The 25,174-nt window shown below is 39.9% G+C and overlaps 2 protein-coding genes across 2 annotated transcripts; one reads left to right on the top strand and one right to left on the bottom strand.

The window, feature by feature from the left end:
- Positions 1 to 233: 233 nt before the first annotated feature.
- Positions 234 to 16,711, bottom strand: LOC125893713 (grainyhead-like protein 2 homolog). The gene is made up of 15 exons (XM_049584580.1): positions 16,378 to 16,711; positions 15,511 to 15,697; positions 14,879 to 15,316; positions 14,672 to 14,727; positions 13,425 to 13,683; positions 13,135 to 13,246; positions 10,985 to 11,079; positions 4,242 to 4,400; positions 4,029 to 4,086; positions 3,635 to 3,777; positions 3,476 to 3,513; positions 3,247 to 3,338; positions 3,060 to 3,145; positions 2,823 to 2,887; positions 234 to 1,475 (listed from the first exon to the last, which is right to left on the bottom strand). The coding sequence occupies exons 1-15, from the start codon at positions 16,389 to 16,391 to the stop codon at positions 1,361 to 1,363; spliced, it is 1,917 nt and encodes a 638-aa protein (XP_049440537.1). The 5' UTR covers positions 16,392 to 16,711; the 3' UTR covers positions 234 to 1,360.
- Positions 16,712 to 19,205: 2,494 nt separating this feature from the next.
- On the top strand, positions 19,206 to 23,098 carry LOC125893687 (zinc finger protein 706). The gene is made up of 3 exons (XM_049584542.1): positions 19,206 to 19,337; positions 20,302 to 20,450; positions 21,465 to 23,098. Exons 2-3 carry the CDS (start codon positions 20,316 to 20,318, stop codon positions 21,558 to 21,560), a joined length of 231 nt encoding a protein of 76 aa, XP_049440499.1. The 5' UTR covers positions 19,206 to 19,337; positions 20,302 to 20,315; the 3' UTR covers positions 21,561 to 23,098.
- The last annotated feature ends 2,076 nt before the right edge of the window (positions 23,099 to 25,174 follow it).

Genomic DNA, 25,174 nt, shown 5'->3' with positions numbered 1-25,174 from the left:
AGGAACACAGTGAAATAACCTCTTGGAGAAATGAAATTTGATACAGCTCAGTTTTCTTGATGCGCATTCAATACTTATTTGTTCTTGAGGTGACAGGATCCGGAAACTCTGAGGCTGTCACTCTGAACTAAATCACTCAGTACAATGTCACCTATTCTTTCTAAGTTTCATGGAGGAACTATTTTCTTTCCACCAAACTACACCCGGTATAAAAGTTATGCAAGACAAGTGACTGCATATAAAACTATATTTATTGACTCATTTAAAAGACTGTACATCAAGATGCATGAAGCAAATGAAGAACGCTGAAGCTGTCAGTAAATCAGGTGTAAACAAAGGCAGTGAGTGGGAACAGAGTGATGAGACTCTTAAGCTCTGATGGTGTGCAGTAGCCTCAGAAAAGGATTGTGTAAATGGATGGAACAGTTGGGCCTCATAAGTCCCTAACTAACATCATAAATACTAATGACTACAGTCTCTTCAGTGAGAGGAAAAGCAATAAACACATTCACAGAGGAAGCAAAACAGTTTAACGGCATCCTGGAGACTTACTGTCCTGTTCCATAATGGTGCCTCATGCAATTATAAACCCTGAGACACAAGCATGTAATGACAACCTGGGATAACCGTTATTTAAAATAAAATATAACAAATATAGTAAAAATATAACCAATCAATAAAAAAAGATGGACAACCAAGACAGATTAGGAAAGGTCCACTTTGGCTTAGAATATTGACATGAGAACAATTTGAGATGCATCTAAAAATCTTATATACATACAAAACAATAAGCCATGACTTTCTGTTAAAGCCAGCAAAAGATGTTGCACAGTCTCTCTGTGAGGTAAGAGCCTTTCAAACATCTGACTGAGTCATTTAAAAGCTTCCACCACTATAAGAGGTAACAGGAAGGACGGCAGAAAGCACAGAGGAAGCAACAGTCCCTGCTGTTAATCCAATAAGATGACTGTATTCTGTGCTCTCTTCTTCCTGTGAAACCACAGCAAGCTGGCAGGTTGCTCTGTGGGGACCTGGATGAAGACCTCTCCTCTGGTTCACCAGAAATTAATTCCAGTCAGCTATAGTCAAGACTTGCATAGGTAGTTAGCCAGGAAATATTGAACACCCCCCACCCCCAAGCCACAAATACAAGAAATCCTCCTACACCAGCTTGTAAAGTAAGCGAGTACTGCAGCAGGTGAGGTGGATGTAGACTCCTGAGTGGCTTTCTTCAAGGAACACATTTTGGTGCCATCATCTAATACTGCTCCCAATGTTCACAACTGCTACACAAGGCATGGCTAAAGCGTCAGCCACCCGTGATTATCACTGCCTGACAATATGATGACCGGTGAAACCATCAGATTTCTGACAGAGTGATACAAAAGGAGTCTGCTGAGCTCTCGATAGCCAGGATGAAGGTGTCCTCGTTGGAGTAGTGCTGGACGATGGTGTCATCCATGTTCACCAGGACTCTGAGGAAGATGGACCACATGAACAAACAAGAGTGTCCTGGTTACTTTAGGGCAAAATCTTCTACTCTACAGCTTCCTTGAGTTGATCTGCATGTTATTTTAGCCAGCGTGGATATGTGACTGTGGAGTATTGTTCTTTTTTTTTCATGCAAATTTCATGACATAGATAAGTCCCAACTGGTTGACTATGTCAGCACTGGCCTTGCAAGGTTCAGGGCTGATTTAAAGGGACTGTTCATATCTATTTAAGTGAGGTTGTGTGGGGTACTTATACACAGTCAGTCTATTATATAAAGTAGATTTTGGTCTACACGCCCCCACTTTAGAAAAGCAGGCCATAGTGCCAACAGAGAAGCTAAGCAATGTACTGCTGTGGAGGGGTCAGCAACAAAACTTATTTTTATTATCTTAAGAAATTGCTCTCATTTTAAGTCTATACTATATTTAGAATATGTTTACCACTTTACCATACTGTCATTGATTTCCAATAGGGAACTGAAGCTGTTAATCAGTGTCTTCAAAGCCAGACTCCAGTGGACACAGGGGCTGCTGGTCTACCACTGCCTCAATCAGTTTGTGTTATTGTGTGGCTTTGGCTTTTAACAGGGTTACTTCAGATTCACCAAAGTCACACAATAACAGAAATGTACAGATCGAGGCAGTTTAAATTACTATTTTTTTTCCTCAATGAAGTCTTGTTGCCTTGACAACAGCATTGATGGGGCACTGAAGCCATAAACGGCTTGTCGCTAAAAAAGTACAGTACAGTCATATCATTTAGTTTACAGTTCATAAAAGAGTGCAGTACCTCTTTAATGGATTCCCATGAAATGTTTTTACACACATTCATGGTCCCCAGAGGATAAATCCTACAGACTGTGATGGTCCCCTGCCACTGTGAGGTTGTTGTTTTTTGCTTTATAGTTAAACATCTCAACAAGTATTTGATGGATCTTTATTAGATTTGGTACTAGCTTTGGTGATCGCCTCACTTTCCCCTCTTGTGGCTTCGTGAGGTTGACATATTTTGTTTTGGGGGAAAATGTCTTAACAGCTGTTGGATGGCTTGCAATGAACTTCATTCACTTACTTACTAAAATAGATAATACCTTCCATCTACTATGGTTTTTGACCAAATACCTGCAAAGCTAATGACACTCCCATCAGCCTTAGCTACACTTTGTGTTTAGTGCTAATTAGCAAATGTTAGCATGCTAACACATGAAGCTAAGATTGTGACCATGGTAAACATTAAATCTGCTAAACGTGAATGTTAGCATTTAGCTAAAAGCACCACAGTGCTTCTGTGTGTGGCATCACAGAGGCAGAGTCCTCCAACTCACTCACCCTTTTTTGCTTTTTTGGTAAACTTTGGCCATCTTGTCAACAGGCACTGCGTATTTCTCTGAGATCTGTGAAGAAACGGCAAATTTTCAACATGTTGAAGCACCATGAGGCCATACCTTCTCAAAACATTGTTAAAAAAGAATTAATGATCTGGGACTGACTGATCCTGTTTAGCACAATGGATGTAACATGTCATTTTGTTTTGGCCTGAAGCAACTATACATCTTTAATACTCACTGCCTCCATCAGTGCTTTAAGGGTTGGGGTACGAAGCATTAAGGCATCAAACACTTCATCACACTCCTTCCTCACATAGAGCAGAACTGGTAAGGCATAGAATAGACAAGGCATAAAAATGCATTCATTCAGTCAAATAATAAGACATGGCACCAAAACTAATGAGAGAAAAGTAACATTTACAAACCTTTCCTTTCCAGTTCTACTTTGGACTTCTTGGACTGAGGTGAACAGACATCATCCTCAGCAACACATGACTTCCTTTTAACCACAACACTCCTAAGACACACACACACACACACAAACACACACACACACCATTATAATTTAAAGGGTATATTGCAGAATTCCTGTATTGAGTTTCTCATTTCTCAAAACAACAGCAAAGCCTGTGGAGATAGCAGTACGATACTCACCCATCTCCGTCAACCTCTTCAGTGTTGAAAGCAAACACCTGCAAATGGAGTAAAAAGGCAACATGAGGCACACTGTACAACTGGACAATGACTGAACTGGACATTTCTTATGTCTGTGTGTGTTAATGAGAGACAATGAGACAGGGAGGGGTCCTTCACCTGGCCGGCTCTCTGCAGGTTTCCAAAGTGGACGTCAGGAATGAAGAGTACAGGCTGGGAGTCCAGGTCTAGCGTGGTTCTGAACAGTGTGTTGTCTGCCCTCTTTAAGGGAGGAGAGGTTGGCCCTGAGCTGCCATTTTTCCCTAAACCAGAGAGAGAGGGTGAACTCAGCATCTGTTGCCAGGCAACCATTCCAAGTACAGATTTGATGTGGTTTGATTACATTTCCCTGGCTTTGCAGTCTTCTGCCGAGCACTATTTAATTTTCTGATTTCCTGGACAGTGCTTTGTAACCTTGTTTCAGAGGATTTTAAATTGAGCTCAATAACATTATTTCTGTGCATCAGTATTTCATTACTTATCCAAACTGAAGAAGAAAAAAAAATGTTTTTACCTTTCATCCTCTTCCTGAGCTGTTTCTTCTCCTCATCACGAAGCTTCCTCTCAGCACCCTGCAAAACATTTAAGTGTTTGACAGGAATGAAAGGCAGAATATGCTCAAAGACAGTGAAATAAAGCAAAGAAAAATCTTCCATCCAAGTCTAAATGATCTGCTCATTGTTGTGACCAAATCAGGCAACTGACTGTGCCAGCAGGCTGTCCTCACCTTGTCGCAGAAGACCTTAATCTGAGAGAAGGCCCTGTGGATCGGCCTGCTCCTGCAGCTATTGTAATTGTAGGTGTCGATCTGGATTATCAGAGGCATCCCCTTCACGCCCTTCTGTGAGGAGAAGTCTGTGCTCAGACAGTTCACTGAGATAAAGACCTAGGAAACAAAAATAAGACAGAAGACAGGGTTCATTTCTAGAATTTTGTGACCTAAAACTAGCAGTGGGAGGGATAATTATCAAAAAGTCGTCATGCATTGGTGATTCCCAATCAAGGTGTACCTCTGCAGTTGCCAGGGGGAACATGGGAAGGTTATTAGCTCAACTAATATGAAAAACATGCAAATTATGATTGATAAAAAATATCATGTATCCTCATATTGACTCAGCTGAACGGGAGTGTATGAAAACTAATTAACGAGCAAGGAGGGAGGTCTAAAGCTGGCGAAAAGCAGTGGATAAGTAGTTGAAAGAGTCAGTAACCCCCCCCCCCAAAAGAGTATTAATTACTTGCCCTGCGTCACGTTGAACTCATGAAAAAAACATTGTTTTTCTTGCGTGCCTCCAGTAAATGAAGAATCCAAGAACAGAGAAAATTCTTGATAAATTGAAGCCATAGGAGTCGGTGTTTCACACAACTCACGCAGTATAATCCAACACTCATTTATCCAGTCGTATCCAAAGGCCTGTGTTTTGCTTCCCAAAACACAGGCCTTTCTGATGGGGAACTGGTCTAAAAGGTTAAGTTATCTATGATCTCATCAAAGCCAAACTCCACTGCAAAAAAACAGTAATTTTACCTTGCTGAACACAGGAGCTTCTGGTGAATCTGTCAGTTACCAATCAATCAGTAAGTTTGCTTGTGATATTGTGTGACTTTGATGAATCCAAATCTTCAGATCTTCCTAAATAAAACACCAAAGTCACACAATAACACACACTTACTGACCGAGGCAGTGGTAGACCTGCAGCTTCCATGTTCAGCGAGGTAAAATTATTGGGTTTTTTCCAATGGAGTGTGGCTTTGAAAAGAGCATAAATAAGTTTCACTTTCAGTTAAGTTCCCTGCTGGAATGGACTGTCAGTTACTGGAATTACTGGGAAGTAATTAGCATACTGAATAAATGAGACTCAGATTATACTGCACGATTTGCATGAGAGTTTGTAAACAGATGTTTTGACATAGTTTTGCTTTTGTTTAACATGGTCCCCTCTTTTTCAACTCACCAAGAATTTTCTCCACCATTGGATTCTAGCTCATATGAGAAAAACTTTTTCTTCACAATTCAATGCAACACCTGCCGAGTAACTGATATACAAATGGTCATATTTATTAGTATTTTTGTAAGCTAAAAGTATGACAGTTAAACTGTCCAGAATCTGCCATTTCAAGTGGCAGTGGTAAAGAACCTTGGCCAAACCAAACTTAACACTAACAGTTCAATTGTATGAAAGCATTTTTCAAAAAATATCAACTTTTTATATGATTAATAGAGTTTAATAACATCAAGTTTAAAATACATTCATTTTTGTTGTTGTTTTTTGTTTTTCTATCATTGTGTACTTGTTTGGTGGTTCTTAGTGTGTTTTTGTTTTAACAGTGGGTCTATGTATTGCTTCGGTTTTCAGTATTGAAACAATAAAAAAATACTGAGGGGAAAAAAATACATTCAGATGAACATATTTGCAACACGTCAGGTGATGTCACGGTACCTGAGATACAGCTGTGGAGGTCAGAGCAGTCATACATCAGGTTTTGAATATGAATATTAAGATTCCTATACAATAATAGTTTTTAAATCCAATTTCCAGGTTTTTAAAAGAAGTGAAACTACACAGATCACTCAAAATTGACAATGATGGTGAAAAAAAATCCTCCAGTCTTATCCTTTCTACACACTTAAATCATCAGTAGTTGTGAATTATTTTTTGTAGATGGATGGTTCATATGCAAAGAATCCAGGAAATGCATCATTCTAAATTCACTTTAGGTACGTTCATTCATTTTCTGTAACCAGCTGACATTGGGTGAAAGGCGGGGTACACACTGGGTGGATCACCAGACAATCACAGGGCTGACACATAGAGACAGACAACCATTCTCACTCACATTCACACCTACAGGAAATTTAGAGTCACCAGTTGACCTGCATGTGACTTTGGACTGTGGGAGGAAGCTGTGGTACCTGGAGAAAACCCACGCTGACATGGGGAGAGCATGCAAACTCCACATAGAAAGGGCTCTCCCACCCCAGGGTTTGAACCAGAAACCCTCTCGTTGTGAGGTGACAAAGCTGACCACTGCACCATCGTAAAACAATAACTCATTACTTGATATGATGATAATAAGGTACTATTTCATTTTGCCCAGGGAAACCCACTCGCCTGTCAGTTTTATAGCCAGTGTGGCTCAGACGAGGAGTCAGATCTGATGAGGATCTTTGTTCCCTAGTGAATCTTAACTTGACTCATATACAATGCAGTGATGAGTGAGAGGGCCACAGGGTCATGAGTCACAACAGCAGCTGTTCACAAGCTCGAAGCAACACTCAGCCATGCAAATGTGTGCCACCTCCTCTCAGCGCTCCTTATGTTAAATGTTTTATATGCTCACAAATAAGCTTCCAATCTGTGAGAACATACTTGTGAATTATACAGATTGATTATATTGATGCTGAATTACCAGTGGTTTATTGTTGTTCCAGACCTCTCTGTGCCACAGCTTTTAGAAATGCGAGGCTTGGCTCCAAAATCCCTCTCCTACCGGTGCTAAATAATGTAGCAGACAGAGCTGCTGATCTGATGAATCTTTTAAAAGCTTATGAGAGAAAAACAGAATTCATAAATCTCACCCAGATTGCAGTATAGTGCTAAACCATGAAATGCACACTGTAAACAGTACTACGTGTGGTTATCTTCAAACATTTAGCAACATGACGGAACAGGATTCCCTGATTAATGATAATGCCAAATCATCTAAACCAACGTAAACTCCTGATGAATTTTCCAGTTAAACAGGTCCAACAGCCTGAGCAACAGGTCGGCTGAGACGGATAACGGTAGAGATTCCTCACCGCGGCTCAAAAGCAATTTTCCCACTACGCAGCGTCAACAGCATCATGCCTGAACCTGCAGAGGTGAGGGCTGATTGCTGGAAAGGCCTGGAGCACAAATGAGCCTCCTACACACCTCCACAAATTCACACCTCCACAGACCCAAGCCATTCTCTATAAGCACTGGACGTGTTGCTGCTAGCATCTGTGTGTGTGCATGTGTAGGAGGCTTGTTGTGTTTGCACGTACTGCATGTGTGAGCTTTCAAATACCTTCCTAAAAAGAGAAAAGTTCAAGAGGGCACTGCTAAGTGGCTGTTCAGTGCCATCCGCTCAACCAGGCACAAACAAACAAACAAAAAAACAAAGTCATGCTGCAGGAAGCAGCTCATCTCCCCGACCAACACATTTCACCCTCCATTACAATGAGGATGATGATTGTTGCTTGGCAACAGCAGAGCCATGCCAAAACAAAAAGCAAAACTGATCATTTGCACCAAAAAATACCAATTTTATATGTCAGCCCATCACAGCCTGACTGGACTTCCAATTATGTTTGGAAACCAAAATTTCTTGCTGGCACAACACAGAGAGGAAGAGACGGGAGAGCAGTGACATGTTAGGCCACATACTTTCTCACAATAACAGGGGAGGTCTCTCTCATCCTCTTTCTCCTCATGTCCCTGCAGCCCAATCGCCAGAATAAAAATTGGCATTGTACGCTTCTGCAAACCACAAATATGTAACATTTGTTTGTTTCATATGTAGCAGATATGTGCTCTGTGTTGTGAAATTTGGCATTCTTCAGATTTCAACAACGCTTTGTTAATGCTACATTATGTTTAGGCACAAAAACCATTTGGTTATGGTCAGGAAAAGACCATGTTTTGGCTTGAATTACCTAGATTTGTAGAAACAAACACTACTGGAAATGCCCTGATGTCTGCCTAAAATAGACCCAGTTTTGGTGCCACAATTGCGGCTGGAAATACTGCTGATGTCTGACAAAAAAAACACCCAGTTTTGGTGGCACAATCAAGGCTAGAAATGCTGCGATGTCTCACTAAAAGAACATGCTTTTGGTGCCACAATCGCAGAGAGAAATGTGGTGATGTCTTGCTAAAAACACCAAGTTATGTTTATGTTGGTTGGTCTCCACACTGGTCAGCAGCTTGGCAGCTGTCTCGCCTAAGTGTCACACCATTCATCATCTGCTCCATCTCCCAATGATAACACACATGAATCTGAGCTACATAACTGCAGAAATGTTGATATGTTATGTATGAAATGCACAAATGCTATAAATCTGTAGTTTGCAGAAATGTACTATTTTCTTCTGGCAACTGAGCTGTATTTCAAACAACTTTTCACATGTCTATAACAAGACTAAGGACTGTATGAAAATAATTTGGGAGGAGGGCATTTAGGAGAGTTGAATATGTACTTGATTTCAGCCCCTCTGCAAGATTAATTGGAAAAACAAAAACAGATAAAATGGTAACAAATGATGATTTTAATCAATCAGTCATAAAGGTGTGCTTTGCCATATGCACCACACAACATTACTATCTCTGTATCAGAGCTTCATTTCCTCTCCCATCACAATCAGAAGCAGCACCAATATGTCAGTTGGAGGCTGACATGTTGGTCCTAAATTTTGTACAGTCCCTTAGAGTCAACAGCCACGCTAGTGCCTCTGTGAGGCTGAAATTAGGCACTGTAGTGTTTTGGGTGAAATGCTAAGGTTGGCACGACAACATGATCACAGTGACAATGTTTACCATTTTCATTTACCATGTTGGCATGCACACATTTGCTCAAGAGCACCTGATGATCAGGGATAGGAATTGATAAGATTTATTGATACCAATGCCATCATTGATTCTGCTCAAGGTCCAGTTCTTTATTGATTTTTTTTTTATTGATTTCTGATCACTTGTCTGTGTTTAAAAAGTGGGATTACACAGGTGTGAATTGTCAACTGTCATCATCTAAAACTGATTAAATGACAGTATTAATTTTCATGTCGGTTGTCTTATAGTAATCTACTAAGCCTGCCTGTGTGGTGCTCATGTTATTATAACCTAGGACATTCACCTCAGTGTTAGACATGCTGCTCAGGCTGGGAAGCAGTGACGTCATGCGTAGGTTGTCAAATACACAGCACTCCTGGATTTAAACTCCTGTGGCGTGGACAGATATTACAGCATATTGCTGGTCTTTCCACCCTTACTCAAAATGATCATTTTAAAGACACTTTTGGTGTCTTTTATTTTTAAAATGAAGCACAACTTTGAACCGTTTGCTCCTCTCTGCCATGACTATTTCTTGTTGCAGGTTTCCAGCAGTGTAGACACATGAGATTTTGCAATGCACAATAGCTGGAAAAACATGCCAGCACTAATAAAAGGAATTGATACACTCAGAGGCATATGATTGTGATGGATCAGACAATTTGGAACCACTTCTCGATTCCCATCCCTATTGATGATGGCACTAGATGATCTGTCTCCAAAGTTACTTCATCCCGAGGGGAACACGAATGTCTGTATCAAATTTTATGGTAAACCATCCAATACTTGTCAAGACATCTCACTAAACCAAATTATGTTCACTGTCACATGATGAAAAGTAATAAAAAAGAACAATAAAAAGATGTGGGTGTTTACCAGCCAGAGGGGGTCTATCGAAAAGATGCAGTCAGCTTGCACTATGTGTAGTGTAGAATCAAATGTTGTGGGGCTTGAACCCATACTAGGAACTAGAAGTCAGGACGCCTCCACCTTAATGAGTATTACTTAAAGATGAAACAGAGCAATCTGTATCAATTAGTGTAAAGCTGGAATATGTGCGTGAAAATGTGCGTATATTTTCTTTAACTGCTGATGATGATAGCTGAAGGGATGTCTGAAATGTAGTTGCTTTCCATCTAAACATGGTCTGCACCACACTCTCAAAATACTGCTACATTATTGTGGTCAGGTGTACAACGGGAAAAAGCCGATACTGAGTGAACTGTATCATCTGAACACACTGAAAACAATTATAGTGGAATGAAGGTCTATGCCAAACAGTAAATATTTATCCACAAACCCACAAAGCTACAATTACCTTTCTTACAATGAGCCTGTTTGTGGAGTCCTCATTATGTTTGAGCTGAATGGGAGCCACAGCCACAGTCTCCTGAGCCCAAAACACCCTGAGGGGGGGTTGATGCTGTGTGTGTGGGTGTGTATATGTGTACATGTTGTATGCCAATTGTCTTTATCCAACTGACCACTTTTACAGAGGTGAAATCTGAGTAGCTCTTTTCAGGGTCTATAGCAGCATGTCTGTGATTCAACATAATGACCCGAGAGAGACCAAGAGGGGCATCCTGTGTCATGGAGGACAAAGGGGTTGAGGGTGGACGGAGGGGCCTGGTATATGCTCCACTTACTATTCTGTGGTTTCATGAAACAACATTTTCCACAAGTGGCTATGAGAAACACAAGAAAAATATAACTAAAAACTAATTAAAAAAAACTAATTTTTTACTTTCTGTGTGTGTGTGTGTGTGTGTGTGTGTGTGTGTGTGTGTGTGTGTGTGAAAGTTAAGGTAAGAAAATAAATTCCCATTCACTTGTAGATCATTATTTTTTTGCTTTGACTTAAACAGCATGTTCCCCTGTGTTTCTGTTGCTTTCTTACCTTAGCTACTTCACTGACATCCCATGTGAAAGAGACAGCATTGTAGGCGATTTCCTCCACGTTCCCGATCGTGCTGAAGCTCTCCTTGTAGTCGGCTGCATGCAAAGTGAAGAGAAAACTGTTTCAGTGGGTGTTAGATCCTCGAGTTTGGTGTCAGCTCTAATTTTAACATTTCACAGCTCTCTCAAAATTGTGGAATAAACAACAAAATTATTTTATCAGTGTAAAAATTCTGCATTACGAGTGAAGGCCCTGCATTTAAAATCCCAAAAAAATGTAACCAAGTATCAAAGGTCCGGCAGAAAAATAGCCACTGTGACTGATATATTGACACACGTATTCATTAATAGATTGTACATTCTGCTGCCTCAGTGTTTACGTAGCGTTTTGCTGTTGTAGCTGGGCAAAGTGGAACTAGTTAAAGGAATATTTCACCCCCCAAATGACCCTTAATTACGTCAAATTTGTCTAATAACCTTTTTTTTGCATGTTTCCATTGATCAAAGGATCAATAAACTGTGAAAAATGTTGATGAATTGAAGTCATAGGGGTCTATGTTTAACACAGCAGAACTACATCAATACATCTGTTAACAAACTTCCACATCTCGTGGAGTATAATCCAAGTTTTATTTATCTAGTCATATACTCAACACTCCCCAAAAACATACATTTTTGCTTAAAACTTTTCTAATGAAAACTTAACTGAAAGTGAAACTTATCCATGCTCTCTTCAGAGCCAGACTTCATTGACAAAAATGGTAATTTTACCCACCCTGAACATGGGGACTTCTGCTCTACAGCTGCTTAAAACAAATACTTAAAAATAAATGAAATACAAATAATAGGATTAATAAGGATTCATCAAAGTTACACAATAACCCCACAAAACAACCAATCCAGGCAGAGGTAGACCAGCAGCTCCTGTTTTCAGCAAGGTAAAAGTAGTGATTTTGTCAATGGAGTTTGGCTTGCAAGGTTAGAAGAGTCTTACTTTGAGTTCAGTTCCCTGTCAGGAAGGGCTGTCTGTTTGGGAAGTACTGAGCATATGACTGGATAAATGAGACTTGGATTATACTGCTCGAGTTATGTGAAAGATTGTAAACAAATGTTTTGATAGAATTTTGCTATTGTTAAATGTAGACCCCTATGGCTTAAATGAATTAAGAATTTTCTCCTGTTCACATTTTTGGATTCTTTGCTCACTGGAGGCATGCAAGAAAATGTGAGAGTTTCTTTTCAAGCATAACACAACATTGGGTGAGTGACTGACATACAGTCATTTGGGGGTTGAAGTATTGCCTCAGACTACTTAGTATTCTGTACTTTTCTGTAGTTTGGAGCAGTCATTCCAATCCTGGAGGTCAGACCCCTCCCAAGGGTCACAAGACATATCTGAGGGGTTGTGAGACGTTTATGGGGTTGAAAAGACACCTTTACCTCTGTGGACACTTTATTTGAATGATACAAAAAATGGTGGAACTGCTTTGATGATTAGGGGTCACAAAAAATGTTACAATGTTGTTAATTTCTGATTCCTCTGTTTGCACTCATTTTGCAGTTCATCTTAAATACAGTACCTATACCTATAGATATCTATATCTGCTATATTTTCATCCATGAAACAATTTTCCCACAAATCAAGTTCCAGATTAGGAAAAATTCCAATAAGGCTACTGTTACCTCCTTAAACACACAGTCTCTCATCACATGGGCTTATTATCACCTGCCTACTTTAGGTTAAAGATTTTACCAGGATACTGGCATGAACTTGCCACAAACAAAACCACCACAGTGTCTGACATCTCTGCCTCATTCCATTCAACCACAGGTTGAGGCCTGCCTCTTGCTGATCGTACAGGATATGGCTTCAGTCCAGGCCCCCACCTATTTCTCCTGTTAACGCTTATGCAAATGCAATCCCATTGGCTGCCTATTCCCAGTGCTCTTGTGGGAATGAAGGATTGACAGTTATTCAAATTGTGTCCTGGAGGCTCCTACAGGTTTGCCACCTGCTTTGAGCTTAGGTGTTAAAATAACTCAGTGTGATATTCAATACCAAAGTTTGTGTGCCATTTTTGTATTTGGGCCTATTCTCCATCTGTTCTACTTACAACCCCATCAAGCCATGAAAGTTGGTAATCATCTTACCAATGTCCAGGACTCTCTGTTTAGCAGTGTGCTGGCGGGAGTGCCAGTATTTCCAATTCTTTAGCTGCTCGTCTCTGCACTTGTCTTCCCCAAAGACAACCATGATAACACTCTGAGGTGGAAGCAAAGATATTAGGGACATATTACAGTATATTCAGGCTGAAACAGAATAAAATGAATTAAAAAAAAAATTCCAAGTTTAACAAGATTTCACGCGACCAAACTATAAGGTAAATGTGAAATCCTCAACCTCTACGCTTCCAGCCCATGAACTATCTCACCTCCCTTACCTGCACAATAGTGTCCCCCTGCAGCTCAGAGCCTTCCATGGTGCATTGTTTATTACTGGATGGGCCCCCATCAGGTCCATGTGATGCCGTTGGCCCACTCACCGGCACTTTGCCTCTGGGCTGACATAAGGACGAACCGAAGCTAGCCTTCGACAGTGTCAGAGCATAGAACTGGCCCCGGTTCAGGTAGGCCATGGGTCCTTCTCCCTGTCGAGGCCGCAGAGACATGCTGGCCTCCAGATAGTACTGGAAGCTGTGACTGGAAGAATATAAGCATGTGTAGGGCAAACTTCATGACAATACAGTCTCCTCCTATGGGTTTAAGAATATCTTATTTTATGATATGCACAGATACAAATTTAAGAACTAATCATGAAAAGAAGGCTGTTGCAGCAAGACGCAATTCTTGTGGCACTCTTAAGGGATAGCTCAGATTATTCAAAGTTGGGCTGTATGGGGCACTAATCCATAGAGAGTATATTACAAACAGATGACACACCGCCCATTTGGAGAAGCAGGCTGGAGTCCAACATGGAAGCTAAGCAATCTAATGCTATGGAGGGGTCAGCAACAAAACATATTTTAGCCACTTAAAAGAAGTCCCACCAAAAAGCAACCATATCAAATTACATGTATGCTATATTAAGAGTATTTTCACTGGTCAATCTGAATGTCAGACAGTGATTTCCAACAGGGAAATGAATCCATTACAGTGCTCTCTTCAAAGCCAGACTCCTTAAGGAAAAAAACAGTGATTTAAAATTGCTGAACACAGGAACTGCTGGTCTACCGCTGCATTGAACAGTTATTTTGTTTGTGTTATTGTGTGTCTTTGGCATTTAAAAGGGTTAGTTCTGATTCACCAGTGTCACACAATAACACACACTCACAAACTGATTGAAGCGGCAGTAGACAAGCAGCTGCCATGTTCAGTGAGGTAAAATTACTGTTTTTCTCAATGGAGTCTGGTGGCTTTAGATGGGGAACTGAAGCTGTCAACGGCTTCCCTGTTGAAAGGAAAGGTAAAGCAGAGAAAATACTCTCAATATATCATACACTTAAACTGATGTTAATCATCATCATGTTAATCTTTACTTGTGATTTATCAACATTAACAAAAGTAGCTATAGATTATTGGAAGCCTTATCCTTTGCACCTGATAAACACTTGTATCAAAACATACTGTGCACTTGAAAAATCTAATCTGTATGTTTAATGGTGTCACGTATCTGTAAATTTTAACTTACAGTGGCAGGCTGTGGTGAAATTCATCAACTCCTGAGGAGGGACTTGTGTGGTACATCTGTTAGAGAGATAATACTGTGAGTTTCAGAGGAAAAAAAAAGCACGAAACTGCCACTAACAGAGCAAAACAATCCAACAGATTTGAACCTGGTTCACAAAGCAAGGTAGCGACCACCTCTACCTCACCCCCCTTGTAAAACAAGCCTCACCTCTCCTTCCACAGTGTCCTCATATGTGCTGTCTGGAGTGCTTCTCTGTTCCTCTTTCAAATACCCCGCACAGGACAAATTATAGTGGCTCTGCTCATAAACCATCCTTATCTGCTCTCTGGGTTCTTCTCGGTAGGAACCTCCAGAACAGGACACTCCCATGGACGTCTGGCCCTCTGTTTTCACCAGAGCCCGAGTCACCCCACCTCCACCTTTACCATCTCCTCCTCTGGTGTCACCTGTGAGGCAGGTGGCTCCGTATTTGGAGCCTTGATGTTCTGTGGTGGCGCTGTTGTTTAGGGAGAGGTTGACAGGCATGGATCTGAGTGCCTGAAGATGGTGCTCTAGTATCTCCAAGCTCCCACAGTTTTCAGGTGCAGCAGCAGAGGGGTCTGTGGGTTTAACACCACTGGAGGTGCGTCTCCTCTCTCTGGGGACCTGACAGGGTTTAGCAAAAACAAATAATAAGACAAAGATAAACATAAACAAAGATAAGATTTTGAATATATATAATAATATATAATATTTCCCAGGGGCCCATTGTCTGATAATCCGCCCCTGATTCATAACATATGTTTAAATCGTCTTGCTGTATCATGACTATTTTGACTGTAATATCAGACTTTCCGCACCTTGTAGTAATCGTACAGCAGTCCCAGTGCTGCTGCGCTGTCCTCATCTCCATTGATGCTCATCATGGCCTTAGTGGCAGCAGTCAGTGGGTTCTCCAAGTAACTCCTCCACGCCTCATCCTCGCTGCTGAACACCCTGCGAGAGGGTACCAGCGCTTCATTTGGTACCACCACCAACAGGCGTTTACTGAAAGGACATTGGGAAGAAACAAAACGCCATGTTGTTACTGTAAAGTCAATCTGTCATCAACAGCAGCTACGTCTGCCAAGCCACCAGCTCTGCCCCAGGCTGTTTCTCACCAAACTTCCATCTAATTGCCTGCTCTATGTGAGGCGTGTTTATCTAAGGTCACTTCTGTATATCACATTTAAATAACAAAAAGATGTAGTGATTCAGCTCTGGAAATGTCAAGAGGATGGGAAAATTACTTTTAAGTGTGTCATTTTTGAAACATCATTCAGAGAGGCTGGCAAGAAGGACACACATCACACTGTTTTAATATTCACGGTGAAGTGAAATATTTTGCAGTAATTATAGCACATATTAAAACAATAACACTTAATTAGAACTCAAATTACAATGAGTTCTCCTTATACACAATCATATTAGTTTTGGTAATTTCTGCAGTGTCTGAGAAGCATTTTGAGTGTTTTACCTTTTGCACTACTACTCCATAAAAAGCAACTCTTTATCAAGTAAATGTTAAAAGCATAAACTATATTAGCTGTGGGGGTTTTAAACGAGAACGATTCTGCTGCCTATGTGCAAATAACAAAGAGACAAAAGACATCTAAAATATGTTAAGTAGCCTACTTTTAAAATTGTAGTAAAACTGACAGTTATTACCCGCGGTGCTAATCTCCTACCTGTCCAGGTCCATGTTGCCTCCAGGACTCTCCGGCGTTTTCTAGGACTTGCTTGAGAAACTGGACTTTCTAGTTAGTGCAGGTAACTTTCTGTGGGAGAAAACCTGGCGCACGAGAGGCTGGCTCTATTTAACCTCTCAGTCAAAACAACCAATAAAAAACCTCTGTAACCGTGCGTAGGCCTACTAAAATATACTCTTACGTCTTTAATGTCGGATATAATTTGAACCAACACTGACTAAATAAAAGAGAGCTACATTTCTAGCATGGGCCAGGTTTGTATCCTGTCTGGAGAAGTTGCTAAATTAAGAGATAGGGACTGTAGCATCTTAAGAGGCAGGATAAACAAGGAAACAAAAGCCGCCTTGCTGATTGGATAGATGTTCCCACACAGGTGGCATAGTCGCTTTCCCATTGGTGGACACGGAGGGGAGGGGCGTGACCTAAAAAAACGAGGAAAAGGAGGACACGTTAAAGTTAAAATTCAGTCTGATAGTGGTGTGTTTTTCCTTCACGGCTGTGCTCTGCTGCAAACTGTTCTCTTACGTGAAAGGGGGTAAATACTTTAAGGAAGTGAATGACAACATACTTGCTCAGTTGGGAACGTTTTAAGATATTATGTTAATATAATCAGAGGTAACATGGTGTTTCACTGATAGGAACTCCGCCCCCACAACCCTGCTGATCGTTTTGACCCACTAGATGAGACTAAATGTATGATTCTACCACTGCGAAAATTAGAAGAATACCCAGTTCAAAAGTTTGTATCATAAGCGAATATTCCAAGCAGTTTATGCTGCCTTTATAATTGTACAGGTTTTAATTTGCAGTAGGAGGAAGGTATGGGTATTTTTTAATTCTTTATATATATATATATATATATATATATACATATATATATAAAATCAGTGTTGGTTCAAATTATATATATGTATATATATATATATATGAACATTATATACACAGCACTATCCATACCAGGGGTACATATTTACAAAGGAAAACAAAAAGAAAGGAAAAAGAGAGGAAAAAATAACAGAAAAGTAATATCAGTCCAGAATACTGTCTGATTTGTTCATATGGAATTTATCAAGTTCGTTTTTATTGTCTTTTTATTCTTAAGGACTCTTACTGCAGTGCCATAATGTTGTAGTTCTTGACATAAAAGTTCAAGTTTAGGTTTGGAGTCTGCCTACCTCTTCTTGTGAATGTGGAACTTTCCCCATAATAATAAAATGTATTGTAAAATAAATAAATGAACAAATAAATAAAAAATCTTTTTCCACCTTATTACTTTCAAAGCACACAAAATGTCTTTATCCTGCAATTTAATTTTTTGCCCAGTTTTTCCTCTTATGTAAAGTTGAACATCCACCCAGAATAATCTGGTACAGATACAGTGACACAATAAATAGCAGCTTGTTTCTTCTTTAATTCACATAAAGTACAAGAATATTCAATATCAAGTCCAAATCTCCCCACTGTCTTTTTTTTTGCTACATATATCCAATGCAGGCCTCTTAATACTAGCACAGAATTTGTCCCCAACTAGCCAAATTATCTGCCAATCAATGTCATCATAAATTGAAGCCCAAGAAAATCTAACTGGGGCAGAGTTACAGCTTGTATGCAATTCCTGATGTGTTTGTTTGAACATTTATTCTTGGTAACATCAACTTCTCCAAGGAATATACCTCTATCAGATATGTTGCTGATTGAATCCTCAATTGCTGCACTTCTCAAAAGCTGCAGCACCCCCCTTGGCAAAGCATTAAAAACTACAGTATATTCTTTGGGTGAAACTGGTAGAGTGAATTTGGAGAGGAATTCATTATACATCAGTATCTCCCCCTCAGCATTAACAAGTTGTTTTACCAATATAATGCCATTGTCAACCCATTTTCCATAATAAAGAGATATACTTTTATATTGAATATTCTTGTTGTTCCAAATGTAATAATTACTTGGTGAAAAAAAAGTATGTTTGTACATAATTTTTCATGCCAGCAGAGCTTGTTTATAAAAATTGGCTAATTTTACATAATTTGTCAACTTTGTTATTACATTTTAGTTGAAATTTAACTCCATCCTTTAAATTTAATATATATGTAGGGAACATATTCCAAATGCAATACTTTTTCTTCAATCAAATTAGTTTATAATTTTACATTAAAAGTATTATTTTAAGTTCGAAAACTAAGTACCTCCGCTGCCATGCGACATAGAATAACTTCTCAAATAATGACATCTATTTCTACAAATGAAATTGAATAAAATCTTATCTTTTTTTTTTCTTCAATATTACAGTAAGCTTTTCTAGTGATCAGGACACATAGACATACCTTGGGACACCCTCAGCTCTAGATGACAATACTGCCGTTTAAGATAAAATCTCTCATCAATCACATATTATACCTTCTCGTTATTTAGGAAAGTACAGTGGCCGGTCTGAGTAAACTCGGCCTATTGTTGTCTGTACCGTGACACCTTGTGGTAGGCATTCCATTTTGCACCAAGCAGACAGAGAATGTTGAGCAAATAGTCACCTATACATGTGGTTTTCAGAGTTGTGTTTTTATGGGTAAAGGGCTCCTTTTACACTCATAAACTCTGGTACATTCGTATTTAATGCTGTTTTTTTATTATTATTTTATCTGCTTTATTTTATCTGCTGACGTTGAAGCAAGAGAGGATGGAACGTGTGCTGCCTTTATGTGCTGTCGGAAATGTTCCTATCCCACCCATATCCCTGCAACATCAACTGCAAGGCGTAGGCCTATTTGTGAACGCATCTGTCGCTACCACTGACAACACTTGAAAGCCGCACAGTGCAGGGCATGCGCAGAAGCGCAGAGTGAGGACAAACCAGTAGAAGCTGCGGAAGGTCCAGAGAACTTAATATAGCGTTTCTTTAATTTTACTTTGGTGGCTATCGTCAACAATACATTTATTTATCACTGGTAAGGCACTTACAAAATGTGTATTACCACTCTTAATGCTTAATATCTATCAGCATTCCTATTATCTGCATGTGCTCTAACCTGGCGTCGGCGATAGCAACCGGCTAACAGAATGCTTGACTCTCCAGATTATTAGGAAATTAAATTGATGTTTTATTTCTTCTATAAACGTACTAGGAGATGTGAGTTTATGTTCATAAGACGACCCTGTCTTCCACACTATACCTTTGCAACCGTCGCTGCTCGGTGGTTGGCTGAAGTTGAGCTAAACCAGTCCTAGCGGATACCGTTAGCTAAGGTTAGTGTTAATAGCCGTATGAGAGCAGTGCATGGCGGGGACTGACCTCACAGCACACATAGTGCTCTTGGGTGGAGGGCATTTTTAATGGAAAAGGTTGCCGCGTAAGTTAATGTGAAGTTACAGCCATAGACAGCAATGGGCACTCCCGTCCAACGCACACTTTTTGGGATTACTAATTAACCCCAGTGTATTGAAAGACTATCGGTCCCTCCAACGTTAATATCAGTCACAAACAAAACCATATCACTGACCTAGTTCCAATAGTCTGTCTATAATAACTTTAAATATGTGCAGTCTGATTTTCTTTGGGGAAATTTCCAAGTTAATTGCCTTATTCATGTGACCCAAAAAAACAGCAATTAACCTAGTTTTTGAAGATGTTTCCAGCCACTGCTTTCTTTCACATTTGAAGTGTGTTGATCCTAAAGACAGCTGTCCTTAAATTGTAAATCATCAAGGTGGCTTCATCAGAAGCCTCAGGTGGTGTAATTGCTTAGTGTTTCCAGGCGGTGGTCCTTCAGTCCTTCCGTGCTTTACATTTTCTTCTCCATCTGCTTCACAGAAGTCATTGTGTGCAAGCTAGGTTTTGTGGTAAATTAAGTTAATGGCTCATCACCTTCTCCATGGTGTTGTGCTGATCACATTCCTGTATAATTTCTTCAGGTCTAGCGTCAGATATGGCCCGTGGGCACCAGAAGTTCCAGTCCCAGCAGAAGAATGCCAAAAAGCAGGCAGACATCAAGAAGAGTAAAGGCCATGACCAGAAGGCAGCAGCAAAGGCTGCTTTAGTATACACCTGCACCGTGTGTCGGGTATGTGCCTAGGCGGTAAACAGAAGCAAGAATAAAATTATTCTTCTATGAGCTTGATACCATTTAACCGTCAAGTTAGGATAGAAATTAGTGGAGATGATACATGTCGTTGTTCGATACAATGAGTAGTCTAAGTAGGATTCAGGCAAGCCTGGTACCCCATCATTTCACACCACAGATTGTTGTAAACATACTTCCCAAACCCACCACTTTCAGTGAAACACAGCAGGTCCACAATCCCTGCCTGTGTCATCCTTTGGGGATTATAACCACTTATAGTTTATGCTCTTGTAGACACTCTGAAAGTGTTAAAAAGCCCTCAGAAAATGGTTGAAGAGGCTCTGCCCAAATTTTTTATCTAATCGAGACTGGCTGACAGTCACACCCTCCTCAGTAATTGTCCAGATGCACATTGCAGGTATGAAAATAGGCAGAACTCCAAGTGCTTTGTGAAGTCTTCTCTGCACATTCCTTTTGTCTCTACTTCCACCAGTGTCTATGTTTGCTGCTAAATTGCACTCACTCCTGCAGCACTCCTGTGCTCAGCGGCTGGGACAGATATGTGCTGATATGCCAATTCTTGCATACTTCCTGTCCATACTTTCTAATGAACACTCAACAGGAAAAGTGGCTATGTGTATGTCACCTTTAAATGCAATAATTTATTTGCTTTCGCCCCTTAAGTGATCTGTTGTGCAAGTGATTATTGACAACCAGCCTCTCACATCACCTATTAAAGTAGAGGTTCTGAAAAAACAAGTTGGCATTTTTATCATGGTCGACTGTGCGTCTTTTGACCCGTCATGTGACTTTGTTGTGAAACTACAGGTATCTATGGCGCTGTTGGTGTACCTGGGCAAACTGATATAATCAGATGAGGAAATACTGAAAATAAGCAAGACTCTGCTGAACGCCTTGTATATTGATAGCATTTTTTAAGTGTGCTTTTCAATTACTGTTTGTTTAAATGTATATTTTCAAAATTTTCACTTTTTCTTTCTCACACCTTCTCAGACACAGATGCCCGACCCAAAGACCTTCAAGCAGCACTTTGAAAGCAAACATCCAAAGGCCCCAATGCCCCCGGAGCTGGTTGGTGTGGAGGCGTAATAGATTGATCTTTCTTTCAGTAAGACAGTTGTGGTTGATTCCGGACAGGCTTCTACATTTTGCAATGTTTTAGATAAAATATCTTCAGTCCAACTTCAATTATTCCCCTATGCTGCCTAATTTAGATACGGTGTATGCGTGTTTTATGCAGGTGTGTGACTGGCCCAAGGTCTTATTTCCAAATTGGAGTTTTTATAAAACTATCCTTAACATGCCAGAATTTGGCCGAGGGCCAGTAGTGAAGGTAGACACACTGCAGATAGCTACCCTCTTTTTGGCCTGTGCCAAAAATGTATATGTTTTTATCTCTGATTGTATGCAATATTTCTATCTGATCATTTCAAAATGTTATGCTGACAAGACTAGCTTGTCCGTGGGCTCTACCACCATTACACCACCTCAGGGCTCCTACAGTTTCAGGACAAGCTTTGAACTCAGAAGAAAATGTGAACTTGGCACTGGCTCAGCTGAACAAAGTCATAATACTGACATGATAATTGGAAGTCATCTGCATCCAAAGCCAATGTACTGTGAAACCCATTATGGATTTTGGCTGAATCTGATTTGTGATGTGCCAGTATTGGGCTCGTAAATCTAGTTTATTCAGAATAGTTTTGGAGTTCAGTGTTCTCAGACACTTATTCAAAATCATTTAACCATTAATTTTTAAAAAAAAAAATTTTTTTTTTTTTTTTTAGTAGATTCAGATTTACTTCCAGTTGTTTTTGTTGATATGAAGAATATATTAAACACACTGTGCTACATGGGCGCTGAAATTGTGTGTTGCATTGCCTCAGATCCTCATGAAATGTGTCTAGCTCATGTCCACTGTTAAACTTTCTCATGTGCAACAGAGTTGTAAAAGTCGACCAGAGAGGGCACTACAAGTCTGCACACAGCAAACCCTTCCATGACACAATTTCCTCGACTCATATGACTGCATAAAACATTTATATTATATTCACCCTGTTAGACGTGGTCTGTTGACTGAATTGGGGTGAAGATAAAGGTTAACACTGGATGTTTTAAATGATAACGCAATGATCTTCTCCTCTTCTCCCAGTTTGTCATTGTAATAAGTATGTGGTATAATTGTGTGCACCACCTTAGTGTTTGATGATGATTTAGTTCATCACTTTTGTATTTTGCAGTGTAACATGTCTCACACTGTCATCTCAAAGGCATATGTGAAAACAATCCCAAGTACAGTCTCACACTATTTTGTGTTATCCCATCACGATGGTGCAAAAGTATTTCAACTCTTGCCCTGCATTAAAAGTCCACGTTACACTGTAAGTTAGCTTTGGTTCCGAATTTTATATTAGTTTATTTTTCCTAGCATGCTAACAGAGATTTAATTTATAGAAAGGAACTATTTTCAAAACATTTAGACCTACTGTTCATTAACCACTGACATTGTATCACTGTGCTAAAGTCTGGACTGACTACCAGGCATGTTTTTACTTTTGTAATAATCATATCTTTGTCCACACAATGTTATGTATCCCCTTTTAATAAAGGTGTTACTTTTATATGAACCATTTTAAGTTGTGGTTTTTTTTAAATCATGTATAAACGTATATATGTTTGACTGTTTGCGTTAGGTTGTTGTAGCCTCTACCTGCTGTATGGATCATTAGTGTAATGCTGATTCAGACCTCACCTGGTTGAGACTGATGTGTATTTATATCATAAACATTACAGTTAACACTAATGCGCCAATTACATGTGATAAGGGAATGCAATGAAAGTGGAAATTCACTTATAATGAATTGCACTTTCTCATCTACCTCTACTCTAAAGTCCTTTCAGTTAGTGCGCTAAACCTAATAAATTATAATTGTTTTATTAGCTTTTCACGTTACACCCTGATGAGAGAACAAGACTCTTGTTGCTCGTCCACGAAGTGTTGATAAAACCAATTCTATATTTAAGAACAAGAAATGTAGCATGGAGGTAATAATGAATAACTGCTTCAGTGGGAATGTTGCAAGAACTGACGAACACCAATAATGTTGGTTCTTATTTAGTAACACACTTGGCATTAAAGTATTAAATGGTTGCTTCAGAAGATCTGTGTTGCCAAAGATATGTCCATCCATCATATATATATATATACAGTACAGGCCAAAAGTTTGGACACACCTTCTCATTCAATGCGTTTTCTTTATTTTCATGACTATTTACATTGTAGATTCTCACTGAAGGCATCAAAACTATGAATGAACACGTGGAGTTATGTACTTAACAAAAAAAGGTGAAATAACTGAAAACATGTTTTATATTCTAGTTTCTTCAAAATAGCCACCCTTTGCTCTGATTACTGCTTTGCACACTCTTGGCATTCTCTCCATGAGCTTCAAGAGGTAGTCACCTGAAATGGTTTCCACTTCACAGGTGTGCCTTATCAGGGTTAATTAGTGGAATTTCTTGCTTTATCAATGGGGTTGGGCCAAGAAACACAAGGAATGGACATTAGACCAGTGGAAATCTGTGCTTTGGTCTGATGAGTCCAAATTTGAGATCTTTGCTTCCAACCGCCGTGTCTTTGTGAGACGCAGAAAAGGTGAACGGATGGATTCCACATGCCTGGTTCCCACTGTGAAGCATGGAGGAGGAGGTGTGATGGTGTGGGAGTGTTTTGCTGGTGACACTGTTGGGGATTTATTCAAAATTGAAGGCACACTGAACCAGCATGGCTACCACAGCATCCTGCAGCGACATGCCATCCCATCCGGTTTGCGTTTAGTTGGACGATCATTTATTTTTCAACAGGACAATGACCCCAAACACACCTCCAGGCTGTGTAAGGGCTATTTGACCAAGAAGGAGAGTGATGGAGTGCTGCGGCAGATGACCTGGCCTCCACAGTCACCGGACCTGAACCCAATCGAGATGGTTTGGGGTGAGCTGGACCGCAGAGTGAAGGCAAAGGGGCCAACAAGTGCTAAACACCTCTGGGAACTCCTTCAAGACTGTTGGAAAACCATTTCAGGTGACTACCTCTTGAAGCTCATGGAGAGAATGCCAAGAGTGTGCAAAGCAGTAATCAGAGCAAAGGGTGGCTATTTTGAAGAAACTAGAATATAAAACATGTTTTCAGTTATTTCACCTTTTTTGTTAAGTACATAACTCCACGTGTGTTCATTCATAGTTTTGATGCCTTCAGTGAGAATCTACAATGTAAATAGTCATGAAAATAAAGAAAACGCATTGAATGAGAAGGTGTGTCCAAACTTTTGGCCTGTACTGTATATATATATATATATATATATATATATATATATATATATGGACATAAATATATATTATGGATGCTGCTGATGTCAAGACAAGAAAACTCATAACACATGGAGGGTTCCAGCCAAAGTCCAGCACCCTGAGACTATGAACAGCAAAAAGAGGGAGGGCGCAGATTTGTGAAACAAGGAGTATCCAGTATACCCTGAGCACCAGATCCATAGAGGCAGTGGTCTACCATAGCAGACAGGGCCCCAGGAGCAGGCTGTGCAAAGAGGGCCCTGAGACAGTCTAGTACATAGTAGCAGAATGTAATCACACAAGTAGCTGGAATAGTTTACAAGAACATCTGTGCTGAGTATGAACTAGAGTCT

This window comes from Epinephelus fuscoguttatus, linkage group LG8 (assembly GCF_011397635.1).
Source record: "Epinephelus fuscoguttatus linkage group LG8, E.fuscoguttatus.final_Chr_v1".
NCBI classification, from domain to species: Eukaryota; Metazoa; Chordata; class Actinopteri; order Perciformes; family Serranidae; genus Epinephelus; species Epinephelus fuscoguttatus.
Note: the sequence above shows the minus strand (reverse complement) of the source record. Positions and strands in the feature narration are given on the sequence as shown.